This window comes from Callorhinus ursinus, unplaced genomic scaffold (assembly GCF_003265705.2).
Source record: "Callorhinus ursinus isolate GAN/ISIS: 27379988/994484 unplaced genomic scaffold, GSC_fseal_2.0 scaffold4, whole genome shotgun sequence".
Lineage (NCBI taxonomy): Eukaryota > Metazoa > Chordata > Mammalia > Carnivora > Otariidae > Callorhinus > Callorhinus ursinus.
The window spans coordinates 126,928,630-126,953,546 of record NW_027397066.1 but is presented as its reverse complement, the minus strand read 5'-3'; the positions used below and the strand labels follow the sequence as shown (position 1 = coordinate 126,953,546).

The following is a 24,917-nucleotide window of genomic DNA, read 5'->3' as shown; positions in this document are numbered from 1 at the left end:
ACACTTAATGACTGAGCCACCCAGGCGCTCCAAGGATGATTTAAATAAAGAGAGATGTGAATGGAATTATACTCAATAATCTAGGTTAAAGGCAATGACTGAAATTGAGTATATAACTTAGCTCTGAGTTCCTGGAAGCCTAGGTAAAGTAGGAAATAGTAGGTCATGGGATGGATTAATAAAAGGAAGCATGCTAGTTAAGCAAGGGATGTTATGCTGTCCTTATTAAACATTTAAAGTACTTTATTATTGGAGTAACATTAAACAACCTGGGCAGGTCCAGATTATTGAAACCTAAGACCTCAGCTCTTAAGATCCTGGCATTAATCCATTTTTTTGGTCGTAGGTCACATTGGTATTTCATAAAAAGCAAAAATTTCAGAAAAATGAGTTATATATACACATTTTTTATTTGACGCCTTGCAGTGGCAGAGTGTAGGGTAAGAGAGGAAGTGAGTATTAATAGACAAGAAGCCCATAATGCAAACCATGGACCCAAAGTAAACTCCTTATTACTATTTTTTTTTAATTTATTTATTTTTGGGAGAGAATGAGCAAGAGAGAGAGCACAAGCAAGGGGAGCGGCAGGCAGAGGGAGTGGGAGAAGCAGGCTCCCCGCTGAGCAGGGACCCCCCCCCATGCGGGGCTCAATCCCAGGATCATGACCTGAGCCAAAGGCAGACGCTTAACCAACTGAGCCACCCAGGGGCCCCCAAAGTAAACTCTTAATATATTTTCTTGAGGACTTTCCCTTTGCCTTCACAGATACTTCTTTTCTTGCCCTCTTCTCTAGTAGCCATTTTATTTGTGTCCATAATTACTTATTCATAGAAGGTACCTTTCTTGCCTTGTAAGATTCATAGTCAGGGACAAAGAATGTCGTGCACAGAAGCGGCAGCCTTATTTCTCAGCTACTCACATTCCAACCCCTAAAACATACTTTCAGAATAAAGAACCTCAAAACCAAAATCAAAATTATTTTAATGAAGTAATCCAGGGTTCCTAGTGACTCTCCTGTGAGTTCTCTGCTCCTGGGGCTTAATCTTTATGTATTCCCACCTTGACCCTGTACTTGGCCAGTGGCCTTAGCTATACTGCTTACTCTCCTAGTAAAATGTTAGGCCCAAAGGCACAGAAGGGTCCCAGGAGAGCCAGAGAGAGCAGTACAGTAAGGTACAGGAAGTCAGATAAGTCCAAATTATTGGCACCCAAGACCTCAGCTCTTGAGATAGTAGTCTTAATCCATTTTTGATAGTAGATCACGCTGGTGTAGACTCCAGGGAGAGATTCAGCACAGCCTATTCCCCGGCTTACTAGTCCTATCTGGGTCCATGCACCGTTAATATGACATGACAGAGGTCCTCCAGAATCACCCTGAGGAAAGATAAAGGTCATGAGTGTAGTGAAAAGGGACCTTGAAGAGGAAAGTGGTCACAAGAGGTGGAGAGTTCCTTAGAATGGGGCAATGGAACCCATGGAGCTGGAGGACTCTTAGAGGGAGCTAGACTTCTTACTGCATTAGGGGAAGATCATAGGATTTCTAGAATCATACAATTTGAAATTGGCAGAGACCTTAGCTAAATATATCAGTAGTTTAAAAATACTCATCTGTGATAAAAAAGAGAAATTAATATGATAAATTTGTGCCCTAAAGGTAAATTTATTTCAATTGAATAACTTATTTTTTCTATTCTTAGGTTCTTACTGCCTTTTTTTAGTGTTAAAATAATCCTTTCTTATGTAAAATGATAGTGATAGTAGTTGATGGTTTGTCTTTCAATCTTGCTGTCTCTTTTTCTAACAGCTTTTTTGAGATGTAATTCATATACTACACAATTCACCCATTTAAAGTGTACAGTTCAGTGGTTTTTAGTATATTCACAATATTCAACCATCACCACATTTTCATCACCCTCAGAAGAAACCCCATACCCATTAAAAGTCACCCCCATTTCCTCTCAGCCCTAGGCCAGCTGGTAATCTGCTTTCTGCCTCTATGAATTTGCATATTCTGGACATACTGTATAAATGGAACCATATGATATATGATCTTTTGTGTCTAGCTTCTTTCACTTAACATTCCATTTTCAAGGTTCATCCTTGTAGCATCTATCAGTGCTCCATTCCTTTTTATGGCTGAAAATTATTCCATTATTTGGATATACATTTTATTGATCTGGTTCTCAGTTGGTGCGCATTTGGATTATTTTCACTTTTTGGCTATTATGAATACTGCTATGAATATTCATAATTTTTTCTGTGGATATGTTTTTATTTCTCTTGGGTGTATACCTAAAGTGAAATTCCTGGGTAATACGGTAACTCTGTATATAACCTTTTGAAGAATAAGAATTCCAAAGCAGTACCATTTTACGTTCCCAGTAGGAGTATGAAGGTTCCAATTTATCCACATTCTCATCAACCCTTGTTATTACCTACTTTGATAATAGCCGTCCTAGTGGGTGTCAAACTGTGTTCCATTGTTGTTTGATTGCAAATAATGAATATACATATAGGGCATTGTGGCAGAGGTAGAGAAAAGTGTGTGTGTGTGTGTGTGTGTGTGTGTGTGAGAGAGAGAGAGAGAGAGAGAGAGAGAGAGAGAGAGAAGAAGGAGGAGGAGGAGAGAGGGAGGAAGGGGGAGAGAGGGAAAGGAAATAAAACCAAGTGGTCATTCTAGGACTAAAAAATAAAATACATGAAAATATATGAAGAAAACTTTCACTAGATAAACCTAACACTAAAATGTAGATGACAGGAGAGAGGTAATCTTGAATATAGATTAATTTATAAGTATCCAATTTGAAGAGCAGAGAAAGGTAAAAATAAAAGTTATCAGAGATGGTGAAAAAAATCAAAAGGTGTAATCTACATTTTCTCTTTAAACTAGAAGAGGGAGAGAGAAATGAGGCAGAATATTTGAAGAAGTCATGAATGAAAAAATTCTCAAGTTTTGATAAAAAAATAAAAGAACAGATTAGATTTAAAAAAACAAAAACAGTGAATCCTAAATAGGATAAATACAAAGAAAATTACACCTGGCACATCACATTCAAACTTCTTTTTTTTTTTTTTTTAAGATTTATTTATTCATTTTAGAGAGAGAGAGCATGCATATGTGCAAGGGAGGGGCAGAAGGAGAGAGAGAGAGAGAATCCCAAGCTGACTCCCCACTGACCTGAGCTGAAACCAAGAGTTGGATACTCAACTTACTGAGCCACCCAAGTGCCCCAACACATTCAAACTTCTGACAATCAAATATGAAGGTAATTATATTGAAAACAGCCAGAGCAAAACAACACATCACACTCAATGGAGGAAGACAGAAATGATGGACGATTGATTCTTCATTGGACAGTTGATCAGGAGACAGTGGAATGACATCTTTTAAGTATAGAGTGAAATGTTCTTACTTGAAAAAATAAAGTTGGCAATTCTGTGTCAACCTCATAATATATTTATAAAAATATACAAGTCTGTGAAAACCCAGTAACCCAAAGTTAGCATTTCTCTAGATCAAAAGTTGAAGAGGTTAAAATCATTGGTAATTTAGCATAACACAAGCATTATCATTAGAACCTTTGTCTCCTGATTCCCAGTCTCCTGCTGTTTATATACAGGAAAACACGGGTCAAAATTAAAATCTCATATTAAAAAAAAAAATTCAAGAGCAAACCCTAACCTTGCAAGTATCCTTCATTTTAGCTGTATCACCAGCACATATCTCGTCGTCTTGGATGACTGGTTCCAATTCTGGCAGCATGGAGCTGATTGGGTTGTAGAGTTGTTCACAGGTCTGGCGATCAAAGACGGATATTTCTGCTTCCTGGAGGATGGAGGGGTAATCAGTATCTGTAAAGACAGACAGGAGTGAAAGGAAAAGCAACCTGGAAAGTTGCAATGGAAAAATTCAGTCATGATTTGCAGAAATCTCTGAGTGAGAATCCGAAAGCAGAATACAATCACTTTCTAATCATATTTGCTAATACAAGAATATTTTTGGTAAATTTAATCTGAAACAATGGATAATTCAAAATTATTTCTATTTGTTTTAAGGTTTTTCTCATGTGCCAGTGTGGGGTATTCCTCGTGTTTTAAATAAAGAGAAATTCTGATACAGTTTGATTCAGTGAAGATAGGAGTATTTGAAATACTCTAAAACTTCTTCCTTTCCTATTTTTCTGCTCCAAGATCATTTCTTGTCCTCACTCCTCCTGGGAAAGAGTTGACACAACACTTTAAGAACAGATTTTGAAAATACTAGAGTCTTCCAGACTTTAGATCAGATTTGTTAACCTTTTGTTTCAGAGAAGTAATTGTATGTTCAAATTGTTAGTATCTGCTCTTGCAGCTTTAGCTAGACTCTAAGCAGGATCTAAAAAACATAATAAATGTGAAAAAGACATTTTATTTGAAGACTTACAGATAATATCAATAGGTTGGGGTTTATTAAAAAATATTTGCCATAGTAATGGTATGCCTAGAATGCAAATGTTCTGGAGTGGGTACAAAGAAGATGATGGATAAAAGAACCCCTTTCTTTACCCATTCTCACCTTCACCTTCTTTAACCTTTCCCCATCCAGTCACCCAGCAAGAGGCTGGAATTTTCAACTGCTTTGTGATCCGGGGCAAGCAGATGGGCAGGATGAAAGAGGTAAAAGTGACTCTAGAGACCAGTTTCAACAAGGCGATGTCTGCAGTTGTATGTTGAATTTGGGGATGGATAATAATTTTGAACACACGATGCTTCACACTTTGACTTGGTTGGTCTATCTGAATCGATCCCAGCTGCACAGTATACAACAAAGGAATCCAGTTCCTAAGGGGAATAGAAAAAGGAGACTAAAAGTGGAGCAGGCTTAGGTGCTACAGCTGAATGGGAACAAGCTGCCTATGTGTAGCACCAAGTGTCTAGGTAAGAAAGGATGGTAATGGACCTAGAATGAACCGGGCTACTTACAACTTGGACTAGGGTTGATTTGTTGCTGTTTCTCCTTTCCTCCCTCCCTACCCACTCTTTCTTTTGTTGTCTCCTGTCTCTCTGGTCTCCTCTTATATGCTTATGGCCAGAGTTTTGTCCTGTATTTTCTCCCATTTTCTTGGGGATTCTGTTCTGGGTTATATCCCCTTTTTTTCTCGATTCCATTTTTTCTTGTTTTTCTCTCCTTGATTTTAGTGAAGCACATTCTGCTATGGCTTCCTGAGAAAATGTGCATGAGAGGTAATATTTTTGCTGCTTTGTATATTTGAAAATGTCTTGTTTCTAGCCCATGCTTGATCAGTAATTTGCATATGGGTAGAATTCTGGGTTGGAAATAATTTTCTCCCAGCATTTTGAAGTTCTTGTTCTGTATTTTCTTTGAGCTTTGGGTATTGTTACTGAAAAGTCCTGCTGTTTTGATTTCTATATATACTACTTATCTGTTGTTGCCTAACAAGTTACCACAAAGCTTAGAGGCTTAAAAAAAACAAACATTTATCTCACAGTTTCTGGGGGTCAAGAATCAGGTGTGACTTCGGTGGGTGCCTCTGACTCATCTCTCGCGAGGCTACAATCGAGTTGGGCTACAGTCATCTCAAGGCTTGACTCTGGGAGGATCTGTTTCCAAATGCCGTTATGGTGGCAGGCTTCAAGTCTTCACTAGCTGTTGGCTGGAGACATTAGTTTCACATGAGCCTCTCCCTAGGACTGCTCTCCACATGGCCCCTTGCTTCTCTTAGAGCAGGAGCTCTTGAGAGAGAGTTCAGATTGTGTTTGTGATCCAGAAAAGCTTAAGACAGAGTTCCCTGGCTGATGTTTAGGAAATGATTAGGCACAAAGTAAGAGAAGTTTCTAATACAGTGCCTATCTCTGTCATTTCTTTTTCTACCTCTATGTCCTGTCCCTAGTCCAAGGTGATGTAGGGTTTCCTTCTGCCTCCCCCTCTTACCACTTTCTTTTTTTTTTAAAAGATTTTTTTTAATTTATTTATTTATTATTTATTTGAGAGAGAGAGAGAGAGAGTGCAGGCAGGGGGAGGAACAGAGGGAGAGAGAGAGAAAATCTCAAGCAGACTCCACGCTGAGCATGGAGCCCGACTCAGGGCTCAGTCTAACTGACGGAGTCACCCAGGTGCCCCAACTCACCTGACCACTTTCGTTTGTCTGTTGGTTCATTCATGAAATCATTCAGGTATTTACTGAGAACCTATCTGTGTGCTAGCCCCCAGCTAGGACTCACTTTTTTAAGCAGTGTGCTGCTGTCAGTATCCACCTGTCACTGATGAGAGACCCTCCACAGACATGGTTCTGGCCCAAGAGCACGCTGACTTGCCAAGGCCAGTGCCCTGCAGCAGCATCCTGGCCACCCACAACACGGCCTGAGTATACAGGTCGTCCACACACTACAGAAAGAAGAGAGACGGACATGTAGAACTCTCCGTGTCTTGGTCCTCTGGTTCTCATCTTCTCATCATCATTAAACTCCCATCTGTTCCGAGGACCTGAGTCCTCCCTAGCCTCCACCCTCCATCCCGTCCCAGTTCCAAACCCAGCAGTCTAGGTAGAGACCACTCACCTACCTGATTGCAGATCTTTCTTTTTGGGGGAAGAACTTGGGCAAGACCCTAAGACAGACACCATATCATTAGTATACAGGAATGCATCTTATGTCTAGATTCACTGAACGGAGAGGTGAATTTAAATATTCCACATATTTAAATTTCTCAGATTTGTATTAAAGGCCAGATTTTTATAAATGTCTACCCATTAGTGGGAATCTCGAAAATTACATACTTACCTGCGTTCTTTAGCAGCATACATGGAACGTAATTTAACTGTTACTGGAAGATTCGGGGTTGTCACCAGGAATATCAAGGATATTAGGTTGTAAACACAATGATGCCTTCAGGTGCTTTTGAGGTTTATGAGCTGTTTTCTTTATCTGAATTGGCATCTTGCAGTATTTGTGTATCTTTTTTGCTACCTCTTACCTTTCCCTGCTTTCAACCTACCCTGCTTTTTTAAATCATTGTGGGCCAGAAAAATAAGTGAACAAGCTTATGCCTGAAATCACTCAAGAGTATTGATACTTCCAATTCCCTCTGCTTGAAATGCTTTTTTCCTAGATCCTTGTAGCTAAGTCACTCAGCTCCGTCAGGGCTTTGCTCAAATGACTCCTTATGAAATTTCCTTGACTACCCTATTTAAAATTACAACACACCTCCTGCCCCTCCACTCCTGCCGCCCCTTTCCTTTCCTAACATTTAGGACTTTCTAACCTGCTTTAAAATTTATATATTTAATAAGTGCAGTGATTATAAGCCCCACCAGGGCAGGGGTCTTTTTTTGTTTACTGGTTTGCGTATAGTATCCCCTCAGGACTTCCCCAGGACACGCTATTCATAAGTAATGTCCCATGGGTGAAGTGTCCTATTATTCTGTGTGGTAACTTCTTCAGCCAAAAACCTCTGCCTCTCCCCTCCCCATGCCCCCCTACCCCAGAGGCTCACCCAGTAGAAGGGACAGTAGGAAGGCACTACCAGCAGGGCCCATGTCTTGGTCCTCAGAATCAATACTTTCTGTTTACTGAACTCAGGCTCCCAGGGAAAGGCCAGCTGGGGAGCAGCCAGAGAAGGTAGATGGGACCAGCTTCTCCTCCTGGAGGGATTCCTCTGGTTCACTCCCTCCTCTCCTTTGGTTTTCACCCCAGGGCCAGGCACTGAAGGGACCAGACTTCAGAAATGCAGTGGCAGGAACCCAGGGGGAGGAGCTGGGGCCTGAGGCGCCCCCTACTGTCCAGGGAAAGCAGGATGTCCGGGGTTCCTGCTTTTGGATTGGAAGATGGGGGTGGGGAGGATGGGGAAGCTGTCCGAACAGGGCAGGTCAGAGGGGGTCTGAAGGAACACGACCCTTTCTCCATCAAGAAAGTAGAAGATGGACAGGATTCTTCAAAACCAAGAAATGGAAAAGAGGAAATTAACCTAGTATCTGGCTAATTTTTCCCAATTTTTTTGTTTCCTTCTTTGTCACAGTGTTATTGCTTCTTGGCCTTTTGGCTAAGATCAAGTGCAGCATCTTTGTCACAGTGTTAGCCACAGGATATAGGGTGAGTCCAATTTTCTGGGGAAATAGATTAGGAGGTTTGTGTGCAGAAGTTTATTGGGAAGTAGTCTGAGGCTCAACACCTTGGGGGGGTGGGGAACAGAAGCAGGATGGAAGCAGGATTGGGCAGAGGGAGGGTTGAACTGTAATTCATTTGCATACGTGCCACAGCCAATCCCACAAATTGCTCTGGAGCTGGGCTGGCTCTTCAGAGATGTCCTGAGTGAAGACAAGAAGGCTGGGCCTTTGGGCTTCTTTATGATTGGATGTAGGCTGCCTGCAAGGAATGGGCATTACCTTGGGTGAAGTGACTCTGTTGACAATTCATGGGATAGGACTTAGCTGTGAACTAACAGCAGTCAACACTCGTGGTTGCTAAGAGAATGAATCCTTTAGTCCTGACCCTTTCAGGGTCTTGGGTGCCATGGCACAGCATCTTCTACAGAATTCTCTGTGCCCTTTATGTTTCTGGTACCAACCGTTTGTAGGGTACTAGGTCTGCGGAGGTAGAATTCACTGAACTTTTAAAGCAGGTTATTGCTCTCTTATGGCTCAAACTCTTGGGAGGTTTGAAAGAAACACATGAATAATTAAATAAGAGAAGACCAGAAAATGTAGCTATTTTGGTAAGGTTTATTCAGTTACAACCAACAACACTTAAAGAAAAGCAAAGAGGGGATCACTTTAAAGGTGTTGTTATGGGCTGAAATGTGTATCCTCCAAAATTCATGCATTAAAGTCCTAACCCCCTCATACCTCAGAATGTGACCATTGGAGAGAGTGTCTTTAAAGAAGTAATTAAGGTAAAATGAGGTCATTAGGTGTGGGCCTTAATCCAGTGTAACTGGCGTCCTTATGAAAGAGGAATTTTGGACACAGACATGTATAAAGGGTATGGCTGTCTCTAAGCCGAGGAAGCTTGGAATGTCTTTTAGGAGGATCCAACCTTGCTGGCACCTTGATCTCAGGCTTCTCACCTCTAGAGCTGTGAGAAAACATAAGTTTGATTTTTTTTTAAGCCACCCAGTCGTTGGTACTTTGTTAACAGCAGCCCTAGCAAACAAATACAGATATCTGTGGAGGAGTCAGGAGAACAGAGTAACAAGGACATCTGGAGCTGTCGTAGGACACACCTGGAGGACCAGAGCAGGAAGGGAGCTTTGGATTCATGATGACTAAAGAGCTCATCGAGGGAGTTCAGGATCTTCACTTGGGTCCTCTGCCGTTAGTATGGCTCAACCATAGTCTGTGCCTTTTCTTTCCACTCTAAACTGCCCAAGGTTTTCCTTATTTTCAGTTCAAATTCTCAAGGTTTTGAACGGATTATCTTGTCTTACCAGGACACAGTTCCATGGCTATGGACTCATTGTCTTTGGTCTAAGTGCCCTTATGCATGTCGTGGGGAAGATGAGGATTCAGAAATGTGGCCAGCTAAGGAGAAGGGACTGTTGTGGTGGGACCCATGCCAGATCCACTATATCTCAGGGTGTTCCAATTAATTTGTGGTATTCACAGCAGATTTTATTATTTAGTCAGCTCACGTAAGTATAGCTTTTTAAAAAGATCTCAGCTTGAGGTTTGCCTTCAAGTCATGTTTGGAATAAAGGTGGTCATTTTGCTTAGACACCAAAGCTCTGGACAGGTCTTTCTGTTGATTTATCAGAGGAACAAGAATTTGACCAGATACTCTTTTCCTCTGAGAGTCTTGTGGTTGTCCTAGATCTTTGGACTTTTATATCCCTGGATAAATCTGAAGTCGCTGGTTAACTCTTTAAGATTAGTTGGATTGCTTACAGAGCTCTTCTTTTCCCTTTTGTTTAAATGTTTTATAAAAAATATATTTTATTTTGGTTCCAATTTAGTTAAAAGTAAGCTTTATTGGAAGTAACTAAGACACCAGCTCCTCTTCCTCTGAAAATTGGAAGTAAAAGGAAGGTATTAAGTAGTTATCTTGCTTTTCCTATCCAAATGGTGGTTCAGAGTAAAAAAAAGGGGGGGGGCTTAGTTGAAGAGAGGGAAGAATTCCAGTTAATAAATGTGCCTGGACTGATGGAATTTGAAAACCACTGCTTGCAGCCCCTCATGAGATCATTGATTCAGGAGATGATTATCAGTAGTTGAAAGTTTTAGATAAGAAGTTGAGAGAGTGCTCAAGCTGTTACCATTTGAACCTTCTGATCAATCTTAGCATCATGAAAAGGGAAAAAGGCAGACATGTGTCTTTTGATTAGACAAAGTATGAAACAATATCCAGTGAAGTATTTGTATCAAAAAAAAGTGAAACCTGAGTCTCTAAAGCTACTTCCACTCAGAGCGTATACAGAGGATAAAGAGTAAGTTTAATTATAATACAAGTGTATAGTCAAGTACAGAATGTGGGACGTTTTATAAAACAGCTGATGTGGTTTCTATAATAAGCAAATGGTATGAGGGTAAAAAGGGACGGAAGTTCCTCTGGATGAAAAGAAACTTAAGAGACATAAGTATGCATGGCCCTTGTTTGGTTTGTACCAAACCAACTCTTAAAAAGACACTTTGATACATTCAGGGACATTTGATAATGAACTGGGTATTAGATGGTATTGAGGAATTATTACTAGTCTTGATAGGTGTGATAATGGCATTGAGTTACTGAAGAAAATGTCCTCTTCATTTTTTCTCTTGTTATTTTTTTAATTGAGGTGTAATGACACTATTATGTTAGTTTCAGGTGTAAACATAGTGATGTGACATTTTTACACATTGCAGAATGGTCACCACAGTAAGTCTGGTTACTGTCTGTCACCTTACAAAGTTAACACAATATTACTGACTACGTTCCCTGTGCTATATGTTATATCCTCGTGACTTATTTATTTTGTAACTGTGGAACTTTGTACTTCTTAATCTTTTCCACTCATTTGCTCTCTCCCCACCCAAACCCTCCCCCTCTCTGGTTACCACCAGTCAGTTTTTTGTATCTTTGAGTTTGGATTTAGTTCTGCTTTGTTTGTATGTTTATCTTTTAGATTCCACATGTAAGTGAAATCATACGGTATTTGTCTTTGTTTGACTTATCAATTAGCATAATGCCTTCAAAGTTTATCCATGTTGTCATGGATAAGATTTCATTCTTTTTTATGGCTGCGCAGTAGTCCATTAGATAGATAGATCGATGGATGTCACATCTTCTTTATCCATTTATACATCCGTGAACACTTAGGTTGTTTCCATATCTTGGCTCCTGTAAATAATGCTGCAGTGAACATAGGGGGGCATATGTCTTTTCGAATTAATGTTTCTGTTTTCTTCAAGGTACTCAGTAGCAGAATTGACTGTAGTGAAGTCAGCAGAGTGCACAAGGATGGTGTCTTCCTGCGTTCCCTGGGACCACTCCTTAGCCTCTCTATGTGAGGGAAACCCGAAACCTATCCTTCAGGCTGAAGCTCCAGGCTAAGTGAATACATTTTATTCACAGGAAGACTGGGGTTGTGTTTCAGTCTGCTGTCTGGGTAGTGCCCTGGGGGTCCGAGCCTGCCAAGAACTGCCTTTGCAGTTGTTATGCCGTTCCATGGAGCTTTGGAACACCAGTCCTCTTGGTCTCAGGGCCAGGCAATCAAGGGGTGTCCCCCGTGTGGATTGCATGTACCTACTGGCTTTAGTGAGTCAGTTGGAGAGTGTGGGGGCAGGGCACAGTCACTGGCTGCAGAAAGGCAGTGGGAAAATGTCTTGACTGAGTGCATCTGTGGGCTTCAGTGATTCAGTGGAAGTGCCTTTTCTGTTTGCACGCTTTGGCTTTAGGCTGGCCGCAGGAGAATGCCCCGACTGTTGACAGTCACCAGCCCCAGTCGGGGGCGGGGGGCAGGGGAGTGTTGCAGTTGCCCACATTTACCGACTTTAGAGAGTGGGAGAGCTTTGTGACCTGCTCTAGCCAGGGAACCAAGGGAGTGTTGCCTCTGCCCTCACTCCCCAGCCTTAGCAAGTGCTGTGACTTCTTGCCCCGACCTGTCCCGGCACAGCATCGGGACGGTGCTGCATCCGCACTTGCCTGCCTGTGCTAGCAGGCTACGTGGAGCGTGGAGCGGTGGCGTCCGGTAATGCCTCCATCTCTGGTGAGTGTCTCAGCGGTCTCCCCTCCTCCCCCAGCCCATGCTCCCACATTAGCAAAGAATCTCTGTCACATAGAGCGTAGGCACTTTTCAGACCTGTTTTTCCTTGCGTCTCGGGGCCAGCAAGACTACGTGTGAGCCCTCCAAGGGGGGAATCTCAGGCTCCTGTAACACTTTGGGAACCCCGGACATCAGCCTCATTGGCTTTCCAAGGCAGGCGTTTTGGAGGCTCCTGTCTCCTGTGTGGATACCAGGGGTAGGTTGCTCAGTATGGGGCACCAACCTCTCCCTCCCTCTGGGAGAAGTGCCTGTGTGGTGTAGTCTGTCACCATGCCAGGGTGTAGTCTGTCACCATGCCAGGGTGTAGTCTGTCACCATGCCAGGGTGTAGTCTGTCACCATGCCAGGGGTGGGGTTTTTTGTGAGACTGTATCTCTGTTTCTCCTGCATATCTTGATGTGCTCCTTTTATCCATTGTTGTGGAGAGCAGTTCATCTAGTTTTCAGATCTTTTTTAGAGGGAAGTGATTTGTATGTTGTAGCTATAGATTTGGTGTGTCCACGGGAGGAAGGTGAGTTTAGGATCTTTCAGCGCTGCCATCTTGGACCCTCTCCAGAAAAATGTTCATTTTTAAAGAGTTGGAATTGGAGAAGTCTCCTCTGGTTTTCAACCCACAGTACTATTCTGTTGTTTTCATGGGGATGGCTATATGATCCTAAGTCACTTTGCTCCTAAGGCCTGTGTTTTCAACTCTTCTGTGAAGGCATTGGAATCAGTTTGATCTCAAATTCTTTACAGGTATAACATTGAATTATGCATTGTTTATTTATCTCTTTATCTATTCACTTACCTTTGTCTATGCCCCAGTTATCCCTCTGCAAATATTTTCTTATTTTTGGTCTAGCAGTCTAGAAACATGTTGGTCTGCTGTTTTACCACTCCCTTTCTTCTCCTCAGATAAGGAAGTGCCAGGGAATTGGAAGCAAGAGAGTAGGGGCTAATGGCACTCCAGAGACTTTCCTGAGAAGCTCTTTTAGCTTTCTGCCTTTCTTATCCTGCTCTGTCTCCAGGTCTTGGATTCTGTGTTCCCAGATCATTACCCTGTTAACATTAAAATTATCTTGAAATACCTCTGCTATACACAATAACTTGGTTTGGAAAGTGGCAAGGTGGGGGTAGTGGTAGGAGCTTTATTGCATGCAGCTGTGGCCAACTTAGAACTTTTTCATCTTTGCAAAATGAGAATAATAATACACCACAAGATTTTTTGTAAAAATTAAATGAGATAAAGTGAAAGTTCTTAGGGGGCATCTGGGTGACTTAGTTGGCTAAGCTTAGGCTGCCTTCGGCTCAGGTCGTGATCCCAGGCCCTGCAGATTCCTGCATCGGGCTCCCTGCTCACTGGGGAGTCTGCTTCTCCCTCTCCCTCTGTCTCCTCCCCCTGCTTGTGTGCTTGCTCGCTCACTCAAGTAAATAAAGTCTTTTATTTAAAAAAAAAAAAGTGAAAGTACTTAGGTTGGGTTTGACCTATTTAAGGATGCAATAATAAATAGTAGCTGCTGTTTTTATTGTTGTTTTTGAACTAGTATCTCCGTTTTAAGTACTAACTTAATTCTGGACAAACAGGTCATGTTGGTGATGGCTTAGATTAATTTTTTTTTTTTTTTTTTTTTGAAGAGAAAAAAAAGGGGGGGAACACAAGCAGGGGGAGTGGGAGAGGGAGAAGCAGGCTTCCCGCTGAGCAGGGAGCCCGATGTGGGGCTCGATCCCAGGACCCTGGGATCATGACCCAGGCTGAAGGCAGTGGCTTAACTGACTGAGCCACCCAGGCACCCCCCCAATTTTTTTTTTTTAAGGTTTTATTTATTTATTTGACAGAGAGACATAGAGGAGGAACACAAGCGGGGGAGTGGGAGAGGGAGAAGCCGGCTCCCGCTGAGCAGGGAGTCCGATGCGGGGCTCGATCCCAGGACCCTGGGATCATGACCTGAGCTGAAGGCAGACGCTTAACAACTAAGCCACCCAGGTGCCCTGCTTAGATTAATGTTGATGGTGCCTATGGATAAGAATTTCTTGGCATTGGCTCTACTGGCGTTTTGGGCCAGATGATTCTTTATTGTGGGGTGCTGCCCTGTGTATTGTAGGATGTTAAGTAGCATCTCTGGCCTTTATTTTACTGGAGTACTACCACCTCCAGTCGTGACAAACAGAATTGTCTCTAGACATTGCCGAATGTCCCCCGGGGGGCTGAATCACCCTCAGTTGGGAACCACTGCTGTAGAGCAGGGATACCACTTTGGGGATGCAGTCTTCTCTTGAGCACCCTGAGAATAAAACAGGGACGGCAATAGATTTGCAAGTTTTGTAGCTTTTTGTCTGTATTTCTGGGAAGGGCAAATGGATTCCATTATGTCTCTTCTAATTCAACCCATTAGATTGATGTATTATATTGGAAAATGAATAAATTGCCTTATAAAACAATCTTTTAAAGAATAATTGATTACTCTGGCATTTTGCCTTTTCTGTCACCTTGCAGCAGTAGACCCTAGGCCTATTAAAAAGATCTAGTCCAGGGGTGCCTGAGTAGCTCAGTCGGTTAAGCGTCTGCCTTTGGCTCAGGTCATAATCCCAGGGTCCTCAGATCGAGTACCTCATCGGGCTCTCTTCTCAGTGGGGAGCCTGCTTCTCCCTCTCCCTCTGCTGCTCCCCCTGGTTGTCTCTGTGTCAAATAAATAAAATCTTTAAAATTAAATAAATAAATAAAATAAAAGATCTAGTCTGGTCTTAGTTCTTCAGCTTGTCCAAGACATTTTTCGTCCAGCTTTAGTTCCAGTAACCAGTATGTTCTAGAATTAGTCCATATACTCGGCATCCATTATGTCAGGGCCAGGCCCTGGACAACCTTCTAGAGATGCCCTTTTCCTCTTCCCAGCTCTTTGCCTTCTTGGCCAATAATCTAGTTTCCCTCTCCCGCACTCACCTTCTCCACAGGGACTGATCCTGCTCTGAGCTCCATCCTACTTGCCCAGGGCCCTACTACCTGCGCATCAACCAGTAGCCCTTTGAAAGAGCTGTTAGTCTTGTTCTTTTGATGGCTAAGAAAAAAAATATTTCCCTTTTTATATTTGTTTCCTTGTACTCATACTAAAGGAATTCCTCCTATGGTTTTGACAACTGTTTTTCTGTAGTCTATAGCTCTCGTTTTGTTTTTCAGAGAATAAGATTTGATGCTTTCTGTTTGCAGGTCTCTATATTAGGTGCTGCTAGAAGGTCAAGAAGATGACTAGGATAGCTGCTTATTTTCTCAAGGCTGTTATCATCTATTCAGGAGAAGTAAAGCTGTGGACACCCAAATAATTACAAATGGAGCTAAGAGTATAATAAGTAAAAATAACTAGAACCAAAGGGCAGTGTTATTTTGGCATAGTATAAAGATGAACCTTTAGTGAGCCTTCTAACAGTGAGTGAAGGTAATCTGGTATAGTGGAAAGAGCCAGATCTTTTGAGTCAGACATTCCTAGATAAATCTATTTAATCAAATATTAGCTGTGTGATCTTTGGCAAGTTACTTAACCTCTCTGGGCCTCAGTTGTGGTGTGTGTGTGTGTGTGTATTTTGATTTGTGAAAGCAGGATAAATAATCCCTTCTTGATTTGTTAGGACTAAGTAAGATAATATTTATCAAGTGATCGGGGGTGCCTGGGTGGCACAGTCAGTTAAGCATCTGACTCTTGGTTTTGGCTCAGGTTGGGATCTCGGGGCCATGAGATTGAGCCCTGCATCGGGCTCTATGCTCAGCAGAGAGTCTGCTTGGTATTCTCTCTCCCTCTCCCTCTGCCCCACCCCTTTGCCCCCTTCTCATGCATGCATGTGTGCTCTCTCTCTAAAAAGAATAAATCTTCAAAAAAAAAAAAAAAAGAAGTGATCAGCATACTAGCCAATACAAGAGGAGGCATAAAGTAAATATAAATTCCTGCTACAGAGATGAGATAAAGATGTCATGTCACCCAGAGAGTCCACTTAGGCAGATCTTTCATAGGCAACATGACTTTGCACAAGTCCCCTCAATTTAGGCTTTGGGGCCTTAGCTTTTTTAACTTTAGAAATTCAAGGTTTGTCAGAGCACCTAGAATACATCAAATTCAAGAGACTGACTCACTAAATTTTAAGAGACCTATGTATGAGCCAGAATGTTTATTTGCATTGAGGACTATTCATTTCCATTATTTGGAATTTTCATTTTTCCTAACCAGGGCACATCTTCTTGATATGAGTAGGGACAGATTAGTAAATGGGTGGTGGTTTGAAGAGACTTAGGATCTGAGTAAATGGAAGTGGTTAATCTCCACGAGCATTTCACTTATTAGGATGAAATAGCCTATTAATGAAAACTAGGTGAAAGAGCACTTCTCTATTACAGAACGTATTTATCTAAAAAATGTGACGTTTATACTCATCAGAGTCTCTTTCGCCTTAACAGCCTAGGGTCTGATGAACATGTATAGTTATCTGGCTTTTTCTGCCTTGGATTCCATGCTGACCCCTTCCCCTTCCGATCACAGTCAGTGCCTAATGCAGTTGATAGGTTTAAGCTTCTCTCACTGATGATTTCATGCCCCTTATGTTGCTTTGACATTATACTCAGATCTCCAAGTTCAGCTTTTTCCTAAAACACAGAAGGCATGTATTTGCTGAAATTTTGGGGGGGGTCTTTTTACGGATAATTATCTCATTCCATCTCATGCATTATATGTAAAAAATTTTCCTGTTTCAGTCTTAGAGGATCGTTTTTTTTTTTTTAAAGTCAACTTCTTTTTTTTGAAGATTTTATTTATTTGAGAGAGAGAATGAGATAGAGAGAGAGAGCATGAGAGGAGGGGGGAGGGAACGAGGGAGAAGCAGAGTCACCGCTGAGCAGGGAGCCCGATTCGGGACTCGATCCCGGGACTCCAGGATCATGACCTGAGCCGAAGGCAGTCGCCCAACCAACTGAGCCACCCAGGCGCCCCCAGTTTTAGAGGATCCTGGTGGGAAAGGGGTGGGACAGTGCCGTGTAGTAGAAATAGTTGTCATTATCCATTCCCAGCAGTTATTTAGTTGATTTTCCAATGCTGCTATGTGAACACGTGTAAGAGTCATCCACTAGGTCTGTTAATTAAGCAGACTTACGCCTTTAGTTGAGAGTCAGATAACTGATAACTTGTAAGGTGCCTTTCAACTATTTTATTTCCTGATTCTAAAACCTTTTATCTCCCTGTTGGATTTCTTGGCTCTAGTATCTAGATCCATCATCTTTTCTCACACTGTTATCTTTTTAACTTATTTAGAGTCTCACATGTTTAGTGAGTTTATTTTATTTATTTTTAAGATTTTATTTATTTATTTATTTAAAAGATTTTATTTATTTATTTGAGAGAGAGAATGAGAGAGAGCACGAGAGGGAAGAGGGTCAGAGGGAGAAGCAGACTCCCTGCTGAGCAGGGAGTCCGATGCGGGACTCGATCCCGGGACTCCAGGATCATGACCTGAGCCGAAGGCAGTCGCTTAACCAACTGAGCCACCCAGGCGCCCCTAAGATTTTATTTATTTGACAGAGACACAGCGAGAGAGGGAACACAAGCAGGGGGAGTGGGAGAGAGAAGCAGGCTTCCCGCCCAGCAGGGAGCCCGATGCGGGGCTCGATGCCAGGACCCTGGGATCACGACCCGGGCCGAAGGCAGACGCTTAACGACTGAGCCACCCAGGTGCCCCCAGTGAGTTTATCTTTGGTTAATTTTGTTAGTTATGTTAATATGTCCTTGCTTGCCATTCTGTAGTGTTGTCATCTAAAAAAAAAAAAAATCTTGAGAGTTTATTATCATGAATAGTGTCCCTTTGAGAATAAATTTTAATCATTCTTTGAATCCTGCTTATACTTTGTATCATTTTTTCATTTAAGGAATTAATTATTTTTCAAAGTTCTTACCATTTTCATATGTATGGGAAGCTTTTTAATGGCCCAGATTTAATTTACGTATTTTTATGTAATTATCTTTGCAGTTTTTAATGAAAATCTTCCTTTTAAAGCAATGATTTTATTGGTATTTAATGAAATTTGAGCAAGGGATGTCCACTTTGTTGTTCGTTCCACTGTCTTGCCAAAACTTCTTCCAATTATTTTTTTACTATTATTTGCCTAGTAATACAGAGAATCCTGTTACTATTTTAATCAGCTTCTTATGAAATCCATAAATTAAGTCGGCATTGGCCAGTGTCAGATCCCATGTTTGTTTGTTTGTTTTTTAAGATTTTATTTATTTGGGGGCGCCTGGGTGGCTCAGTCGTTAAGCGTCTGCCTTCAGCCCAGGTCTTGATCCCAGGGTCTTGGGATTGAGCCTCACATCGGGCTCCCTGCTCCGCGGGGAGGCCTGCTTCTCCCTCTCCCACTCCCCCCTGCTTGTGTTCCCTCTCTCACTATGTCTCTCTCTGGCAAATAAATAAATAAAATCTTTAAAAAAAATTAAAAAAAAAGATTTTATTTATTTCACAGAGCACAAGCAGTGGGAGTGGAGGGTAGAGGGAGAAGCAGGCTCCCCTCTGAGCTGAGCAGGCAGCCTGATTCGGGGCTCAGTCCCAGGACCCCGGGATCATGACCTGAGCCGAAGGCAGACGCTTAACCAATTAAACCACCCAGGCTCCCTTCAGATCCCATGTTCTTAACCACTCTTCGTATACCTGCTGAGGAAAAGGAGAGGGATAAAGCAGCCATAGATTTCTTACATGAGACATGTTCTTAGACCACTCTTTAGTCAGGAAATTGCAAGTTGGAGATCTCTCTAATAAATACATTCCCTGAACCCCAGGACACCTAAGAGTACAATCATGAAGTGCTTTCAGTGGGTGGAGTTAACGGGAGGCTCAGAAGGCACTGTCCCCTGAATATGTCTATTTAAACTCCCTATCTTTCCATTTAATCCTTGACTGCTAAATGCTGGTCAGTTTTAGCTTCCTAGCTCCTTAGTCCACACCTTTCCCTGACTCTACCTGTAGAAGGTAGCCTTTAAGGTCCAAGGCCTCAGTGATTCTTGCCTCCTGATATTCATACCTCGTTGACTCACTGTTTTAAAGACTGGAATACAACAGGAGTGCCTGGATGGCTCAGTCAGTTGAGCATCGGACTCTTGATCTCAGCTCAGGTCCCCCTTTTTTTTTTAATTTTATTTTATTATGTTATGTTAGTCACCATACATTATATCATTAGTTTTTGATGTAGTGTTCCATGATTCCTTGTTTGCATATAACACGCAGTGCTCCACGCAGAACGTGCCCTCTTGAATACCCATCACCAGGCTAACCCATCCCCCACCCCCTCCCCTCTAGAACCCTCAGTTTGTTTCTCAGAGTTCACAGTCTCTCATGGTTCGTCTCCCCCTCCAGTTTCCCCCTCTTCATTCTTCCCCTCCTGCTATTTTCTTCTTTTTTTTTTTCTTAACAACTATTGCATTATTTGTTTCAGAGGTACAGATCTGTGATTCAACAGTCTTAGACAGTTCACAGCACTCACCATAGCACATACCCTCCCCAATGTCTATCACCCAGCCACCCCATCCCTCCTACCCCCACCACTCCAGCAACCCTCAGTTTGTTTCCTGAGATTAAGAATTCCTCATTATGAGTGAGGTCATATGGTACTTGTCTTTTTCTGATTGACTTATTTCTCAGCTCAGGTCTTGATCTCAGGGTCATGAGTTCAAGCCCTGCATTGGGCTCCATGTTGGGTATGGAGAAATAAAAAAAAAAATAAATGAAGAACACAGTAGAAGTAATGAGATGTCAGTTTTGAGATTACGTTCTGAAAAGACCGTGGCTTCCATCTTGGGTGCTCTCTTTCGCTTTATCTTGGCTCCTTCCCTCTAGGGGAAGCCAGCTGCCCTGAGACAGCCCTACAGAGGTGCCTGTGTGAATGGCCTTAGGAGATCCTCTGGAGCCTGACACAGACCTATGAGTGAGCTTGACCGCCGCTTCTCTTCTAGTTGAGCTTTGAGGTGAACAGCTGATAACAGCAGCAGCGCCCCTTGAAAAACCCCGAGCCAGAACCACCTGGCTAAGCCCTCCCTGATTACTGACCCCAGAAGCTGTGAGGTAATCAGTGTTTGAATTTTTTCAGCTGTGAGGTTTTGGGGGTGATTTGTTGTACAGGAATAACTAATCCACTGCCCTCGGCTCCTCTTTCCCGCTATGCTTTCACTGAAACCTAATCTTCTGAGCCCTTGCTTTCTCTTCAGAACCCGGTCTGGACCCATACTGGATGCTTTTCATCTGGCATTCAGCAAGGGCAAACTTACTAACCTCTCTGGACTCCAGTTTCTTCATTGGTAGAATGTGGGATTGGTTGGGCCAGGTGCTTTCCAGATCTTTTCGAGCCCTAAAGTTCTGTGCTTTTTGATTTCCCCAGGCGCTGTCTCCAGTTTCATCAGAAGAGAGAATATAAGAAATAACAGTTGGAATCAACCAAACTTTATTAACACTGGGGACCTTGCTTTCCAGGTTGACTTGGGGATAAAAGGCAACAAACAGAATAAGCCTGTGGTGACTAGCCCAAATAGCCGAACTGCATCTGTCTTGGTGAATTTTCAGAATCTCTCATCAAAACCATCAGCTTCTAGGAGCAGCTGGGTGGCTGAGTCGGTTAAGCGTCCGACTTGATCTCAGCTCAGATCTTGATTCAGGGTTGCTGGGCTCCACACCGGGCATGGAGCCTATTTAAGAAATAAAAACAAAAGCCATTAACTTCTAGAATTTACCCCTTTTCTTCTCATTCTTAATTATCACTTAACTCTGGTCATACTAACCTCAGCCTGTTAGGGTAGCCCCAGGAAAATGAGAGGTAGAAGCATTAAAGGGAGGAGCCCAGAGAAGTCCAGACTGAGGACAGCAGAAAAGTCAGTATGTGAAATGGCTGACTTCTCAATCCAAGATTTGTAGAAACTGATGTTTGTATATATTCCAGGCTCATTGGTTTGGATGCAGTTTGATCCCCAGCTGACCACTTCTGCCAGGACCCAGAAATCCTCCACTGTACATGTCAGGGGATCTCCTCTACTGCCCTGGGGAGAAAAGAAAGGTGACTAGGCCAGGCACAGGGCAGAGGGTAACTCTCCCAATTGCTGAGTCAGACTGAGAGCTACCTTCTCTCTAAGCTCATTGTCTTGTCCTTCTCACTTTTAAGGTCTTAGCACTATTGCTAAACGAGAGCAAAAGCAGATATAAATAAGCCAAAGAGATCACAGCAGAAGTGTGAAAGCAAAGGGGGAGGTAATTGGGTCAAGGAGACTTTGAAGTCTGTGGCATCTCAGATCAATTGCCTGGAGAGTACAGTATATCTGGTGCTGGGGCTGGGACAGAGAGTAGGGGGAGAGAATGTCAGTTGAGGAAAGAGAGCTCAGAAAATCCACTTATCCCCACGTTGGTGTATTCCAGAATAGCCCCATCCAGTCACCCAGCAGGAGGTTGAGTTCTTGAGCTGGGCTGCAGATGGGCAGAAAAGAAACTGGGTAGGCCAGTTTTGCCACAGTGATGACGCTAGTTGTGTTTCCCTCGAAGTGAGGATAGGGGATAATCCTGGACACAGGGATTATCGTCGTTTTGGAGCCGGGGCGACCAGAGACCTGAAGTGACCCCACCAACACATTGTATTTTCTGGTGTCCTTAGACCTGAGAAGAGAAGCAGAGTGGGGGACCCTGAGTTTCTCGTGACTCTGTCATGGAGTGTCACAGCAGAGCCCATAGTTCTGGAGGTTGCATTTCTTAAGCATTGTTCCTTCACTAAGTATTGAGCATTTCTTGAGAGTACAAATGAGACTTAGACACAATCTGGCCCTCATAGGGCTGTTGGATTGTGTGCGTGCATGCGTGTCCTTGTGCACACCACGAGTGTAAGTGAGAGAGAGGGGAGGGAAAGAAAACAGATGAGCAACAGACAGTTTAACAGGTACAGCATTTTTAAACTGTGATAAATACTGTGACAAAAACAGGATTTTAGGTTAGAGAGTAAGGGATAGGGGAAGAGTCTTTGGATTGGGCAATCAGGAAAGGTCTCATTGAAGAGAGAAGTTCTCAACAGAGGTCCAAAAGAGTCAGCCATGAGAAGAGCTATCAGGAAAAGCATTTGAGACAGAGGGAATAGACTATGCAAAGGCCTGGACGGTGAGAAAGAACTGGGCAGTTTCTAGGAATTGAAATAAACCTGGAGTGGAATGAGGTGAGGTTGGAAAAACGAGCAGATTTCTGGTGATCTACAGCTTATAGGCCACAGTGAGGCATCTGGTTTTTATTCTAAGTTGCCTGGGCAGCCACTGAAGGATTTGAAGGAGGGAGTGACATGATCTTGCCTCTTTTTGAAAAATCACTTTGTTATGTATATGAATCAAGTAGCAAAACGTGTTATACTACTGCAGTGGTCTGAGGACAACTATGCTTGAATCAAAGTATATTTTGGAAGTAAAACTGACAGAATTGGCATATGGAGGGTGAGGGAGAGTGGGCTTCACATTTCTGAGTATGGCCTGAGCAGCTGGTCATGTTGTTGAATGAGATAGGGAAGATAGAAGTCGGTTTGGGAATGGTGGTGGTGGTGAAATTGTAGCTCTGTTTTGAACATGTGACCTTGAAGGTACCAGTGAGGGGCCAGTGATGTAATTGTGGGTGTTATCAGCAAATATATGACATTGTAAACCGTAGGAGAGGATGAGGTCACCTGGGGAAAGTAAAGAGGGCTCAAGATTGTGCCTCCAGAGTGGTGTGGAGATGTGGCATGCTGGAAAGGGGCGATCCCTCCCCTGGGAATATCTCCTTTGGGTAGAGACTGAGTTGGGGGCACAGGGGATAACTGTTTTTAGGCATTCATCTCAATCAGGGCAATTGTCAAATATGAGGATGCTTGAAATCTTAAGAGTAGTTGCATTGACTTGAGAGCTAGGGCAGGAAATCTTTGGACCCACTTCTAGGGCACAGTGTACTATATTGGGCCGTGCAAGGTAAAATCCTGTCTGACCTGAGCCCAGGAGTGCCAGTCACCCAAGTCCCCCGACGGGTCTCCCCAAAGCAAGGCCCGCACTCACCGGGAGCAGCTTGCCACTGTCAACACCCATTGCTTTGAGATGAGAGTGGCTGCACAGATGTGAAGCAAGCCCTGGCAGATGCTGACCTGCCAGGGTCACTGGCCCACGTTGGCCTCCCTGCCTGAGGCAATGTCAGATGAGACGGCTGGCCGCCCACAGACAGCCGGCAAAGAGGAGAAAGGCATGGGAGATCTGCCCAGAGACCTTATCCCTCCGCCGCCACCCCTCCGCGCTCCTTTCCCAAACTGGTGTCCTCTCTTCAACTTGGCACAGATTCCCGTCACTTGGTCCACCCAGTCATGCTGTGGTGGCTGGGGCATCTTACTTGACTTCAGGAGATTCTCTGGTTCCTCCTCATTGGTGCCTGGGGAGAGAAAGGGGGTATGTGGGAGACACCTGTGATGAATTCTTGTTGCCACAGGAGGCCCACAGCCCATGCCCTGTGCAGCTTCTCCTGGGCTGGAGACCCTACCCCCGCCTAGGACTCTCCTCACTCCGGGAACACACCTGAGATCCCCAGCAGAAGGGGCAGCAAGAAGATAAAACCAGCAGGGCCCATGTCTTTTTTTTTTTTTCCTCATTAAACTTTTGTTTTAATGGGTCTCAAAATTCTGTGACAGATTTTTGGTCAAGTTGTTTCCATTAAAAAGTACTGATTTTAAAAACTAATAACTTAAAACTGACACACACACACACACACACGCGCGCGCGCGCGCGCGCACGCGGTCCACAAAACATTCTCCTTTCCTTCTGAAGGTTTTACGATGCATTGTTATCACAGGGCCCATGTCTTTTTCCTCAGAATCAGCACTCCCTTCTTTCTGGACTTAGGCTCCCAGGGAGAGGCCAGCTGGGGAGCAGCCGGAGAAGGCGGGCAGGACCAGCTTCTCCTGGAGGGATGTGTCTGCTTCACCCCCTCCTCTCCTTTGGTTTTCACACAGGCCAGGCACTGAAGGGACCAGACTTGGAAAGTGCAGCTTCAGGACCCAGGGGGAGGAGCTGGGCCCCGAAGCGCCCCCTGCTGTGCAGGAGAGCAGGATGTCTGGGGTTCTGCCAGTAGGAAGAGGGGCAAGTTGGGCGTGGGCCCTGGAAGGAGCTGGGCTCAGTCAGTGGAGTGATCCTGGTGTGGGGCAAGGCCAGGCTCACAGTCCTCCCTCTGTCCACCCTGCCACATCTCAGGGACTTGCCTTAGTTTCTCTCATGTAATTACTCCCTGGCCGAAGGTGAACCAGCCTGGGGCAGATCCCTGAGCTTGGCTCCCAAAGGGCTGTGCCCTAAGTCCTTGGCCTCTTGACCGGTTACAGGATTGACAAAATAAAGAAGAGGAAATAAACCAGTCAGTTAGCTGACCAGTATTTCCTGCTTTGTCTCTTTCCCCTTTTTGTGTCAGTCTCTACCTGTTGTAATTTGTCCTTTGCCTTCCTAAGTCAGCAAATATTCATTAGATCTTTATCATGTACAAGGTATTGTGCTAAATGTGGCAGAATTTATAAAGCACGGATTATGGGGGCTGCCTACCTTCAAGTTGTTGGCAGTCTGGTTGGAGAGAAGTAGAATAAGGAAGTAACTCAGGATGTTTTTTGTTAACAATCGGTCTCCTGTTCATTAAAAAAAGGGAGCAGGTGCCTCTGAAATCTGAATGAACTT

General features: G+C 43.4%; 2 protein-coding genes across 12 annotated transcripts in view; one reads left to right on the top strand and one right to left on the bottom strand.

Annotated features, from left to right (window-relative positions):
- The window catches only part of SH3D19 (SH3 domain containing 19), a 176,025-nt gene that overhangs the window by 31,568 nt on the left and 119,540 nt on the right, over positions 1-24,917 (top strand). Inside the window, exon 2 of one of the 11 annotated variants that reach the window (XM_073892361.1) lies at positions 20,068-20,292. The exons of 8 other annotated variants lie outside the window; for them this stretch is intronic. Coding sequence is in view for 1 of the 3 variants with exons in the window: in XM_073892355.1 (XP_073748456.1) it covers positions 3,261-3,266 (6 nt within the window). In the remaining 2 variants the exon portion in view is untranslated. Of the gene's footprint in view, positions 1-3,245; positions 3,267-8,014; positions 8,089-20,067; positions 20,293-24,917 lie in introns of those variants that run through there. 2 more of the 11 variants (XM_073892359.1, XM_073892355.1) reach the window with 2 other exon arrangements.
- On the bottom strand, positions 966-23,829 carry PRSS48 (serine protease 48). Its single transcript, XM_025874309.2, has 5 exons — positions 23,778-23,829; positions 6,223-6,385; positions 4,556-4,821; positions 3,683-3,852; positions 966-1,374 (listed from the first exon to the last, which is right to left on the bottom strand). The coding sequence occupies exons 1-5, from the start codon at positions 23,827-23,829 to the stop codon at positions 1,099-1,101; spliced, it is 927 nt and encodes a 308-aa protein (XP_025730094.1). The 3' UTR covers positions 966-1,098.